The sequence below is a fragment of the Priapulus caudatus genome, unplaced genomic scaffold (assembly GCF_000485595.1).
Source record: "Priapulus caudatus unplaced genomic scaffold, Priapulus_caudatus-5.0.1 Scaffold13, whole genome shotgun sequence".
NCBI lineage: Eukaryota > Metazoa > Priapulida > Priapulimorpha > Priapulimorphida > Priapulidae > Priapulus > Priapulus caudatus.
Window position 1 is genome coordinate 542,615 of NW_014577074.1, and position 2,906 is coordinate 545,520.

The 2,906-nt window shown below is 41.6% G+C and overlaps 1 protein-coding gene across 1 annotated transcript in view; it reads right to left on the minus strand.

Annotated features, from left to right (window-relative positions):
- Window positions 1-2,906, minus strand: part of LOC106808477 — a gene marked incomplete in the record, with an annotated part of 118,905 nt that overhangs the window by 23,407 nt on the left and 92,592 nt on the right. The window contains 1 exon segment of the mRNA XM_014811215.1: window positions 1,961-2,149. Coding sequence (XP_014666701.1) covers window positions 1,961-2,149 — 189 coding nt within the window.

The window sequence follows — 2,906 nt, forward strand, 5'->3', positions numbered from 1 at the left end:
TGGGGGGGGGGCACAATATATAACTTTTCTTTGTATTATACTGTTCTAACGGCATAATTCTAATAACGTAATAACTCGATTCATCACGTGGCGTCATGATCACCGTGTGGCTTATGTGTTATGGCGTTTAATTGTTACACCATGCTGCTGTACTGGCCACGCTACTGCAGAGTTCTGGTTATTAATTATGCAGATTCCCTGTAGATGGCACTGCATGTTGCTCATAATCAGCATACACGCGGCGAAGGCCTATAAATACACACACATTCCTAACGTGTGTTTATTTATAGGCCTTGCACGCGACTGAGGAAAACCCACGAACAAAACGTTTTCGCTGAGAATCTTTTAGAAGTCCTTATCTAAACCAATGACAAATGAAACATGAAAGGGAGGAGCAGACATGTGACAATACAGAGCTGCATTATCACAAATATAAAATTGCATTAAACTGGTATGTTTGCATCTAACCCCTCATCATTTTGGTTCACAGTTGAATGCTAGCTTGTTTCTTTACTCTAGCTCTCTCACAAACATATTTTATTATGACAGCCCCCCACCTTGCATCAGTGTGACCAAGGAGTGCTGCAGTAGCACACTCCCCCGCACACCTGGCAGTCTCTTGGTGCTTACGTCCAACCAAGCGCATGATCGTGATAATAATGAAGGTAATTGTTACCAAGGTCTAATAGAGCACGCATCGCTCTGAGCGTTGTTGGGTAATTATTTAACGAATCATTCAGCAACTGTAGAGTGCGACTACCTGGGTTCACTGTTGCGCCTTAATTGCAGTGGAGTTTTGAGTATTGGCTGTATCCTGTGCTTGTAGTATTTACCGCATGCATTGACATTGATGACTTGTCTCATTGCTCATTCGTTTTAATTAATGACTCTACTCTTTAATGAAAGTGTCAATGACACTATAGCTCACCTTGGGTGTGATAGAAGAGGGAGATGATATTTAAAATTTGGTAAGTGTTTCATTTATGACGAACCAAAATGTGATCAAATGTCCTTACTCCCTGTTTTATACTAATAGAAATTTCACTGTTTTGTTTCAGGGTTAGTTTTGGTGCGAAAATAAATGTTTCAGATCTGAAAGTCTGAAATCTGGGTGAGAGATGGCGCTACGCCTAAATGATCGCCACTTTGGTTTTCGATTATCGCGCAAATAATAGCAATAAAATATTCCAGTCAAATTACTATAACGAAGATCTAAAACACAATATTACACGTAGGTATAATTAGGTAGGTAGGTAGGTAAATTTAACAAAATCGAATGAATCTAGATGGCCATTTTCATTTTTGCCAAAAAGTGAACGTGGCTCGAAAGTATAGGTTGACTTTTTTAGGTAATCTGCCTCATTTGCATAATTTTGAAAAATATATCAAAACTCGTGTGATATGTTTTGGGTGATTTGATTTGCCAGTCCTTATTCCTTCACATACCAAAAATGAGCAATATCCGTTGAACCTGAACTGACTTGTGGCTATTTCCATTTTTGCCAAAAAATGCGCGTGGCTCGAAAGTAGGTCGACTGGTGTGCTCCAAAATAAGATGTTCAAATCTCTCCCATAGGAGTAACAACTGTATGCAATTTGAAATATGTGGGTCAAATGGTTCTCAAGTTATCGTTGACCGTAGCCAAATGTTGACGGACAGACGGACGGACGGTCGTACGACGGACGATGCCCCATGGCAATAGCTCATCTTGACGATGTCAATGTGAGCTAAAAACAGCATGTTTGCACCTAATCTAAATTTGCTCACCTGTCTCTTAATGCTTTATTTGATAATAATCACATTATTGTATGTATAAATTAAAATTTATTTAAAAATCCCAATCACATAAGACACTTGATATTGGTTGGCATGACCTAACAGATTGTGGTTCCCTTTCCTGTACTGTAACCCAGACACCAGCTGTCCTGCCCTCGTGCTGTGACGTCACGTCAGTGTTACCTGGTAGTCCTGGGTGACCTCGGACTCGATGTTGCTGGTCATGTTCTTCAGCTTCTCTTGGGAGCGGGTGTGGCGACGCACCAGGTAGATGACGACGACAGCAAGGATGCATCCCGCTATGCATCCGCACAGCACAAACGTCAGCACAAAGAAGCGATTGTCATCAGCATCCCTCACCTCCAGCTTCGTCTGCAACACACGGGTCATCAGCGGTCATAGGTCACGCATCTCTGTATACAACAACTACGCAAACTACATTGTAGTACGCAAAGTCGCAAACTACATCAGTTTGCCAGCAACGTCGCCGCCATGGTAAGTTCAACAGAAGAATGCTAATAAGATGATACACGTACGGGTGGCTTGTGTCAGAAATCCCACTGGTGCATACGAGGTGGGAATTCAGGAAATAAAACAGAGGGAGATCACACCGAACATGCATGTTTTACACACTAGTTCTGAGATAAGCAACCTGTCCCCCTTACGTAGTATTACCAAAGAGCCTATATAGTGATCAATAGGTTCTTTGGTATTACCAAAAGTTGTCAACAACGTTGCATGGTGAATATAAACTGCGGGTGCTTGCATGTATAAGAAATCAATAAGGCCAAGAAAATCAATAGTACGCCGTGCTCTGCTTCTCCCTCCCTCCCCCCTCTCTCTCTCCCTCTCTCTCTCTCGCTCTCTCTCTTGCCGGCATAGTGTTAATTACACAGTAGCCTTACCAGAAGAGGTTTACAACGTTCAGCTCTTTATGTATAGTACTGTTGAAAAGCAATGGCAATGTCATTAATTGCGCCAAATCGGACTATATTATACCTTTGCGGAACACTAATAGCATCAGACCAGTTATGCTGTATTTGTGGAAAATCTATAGTGAATAGGTATAACAATCATAGTTGGGAGGTCACAGCCTGAAGCAGGAATGCTTTACATGTTTATGATATAT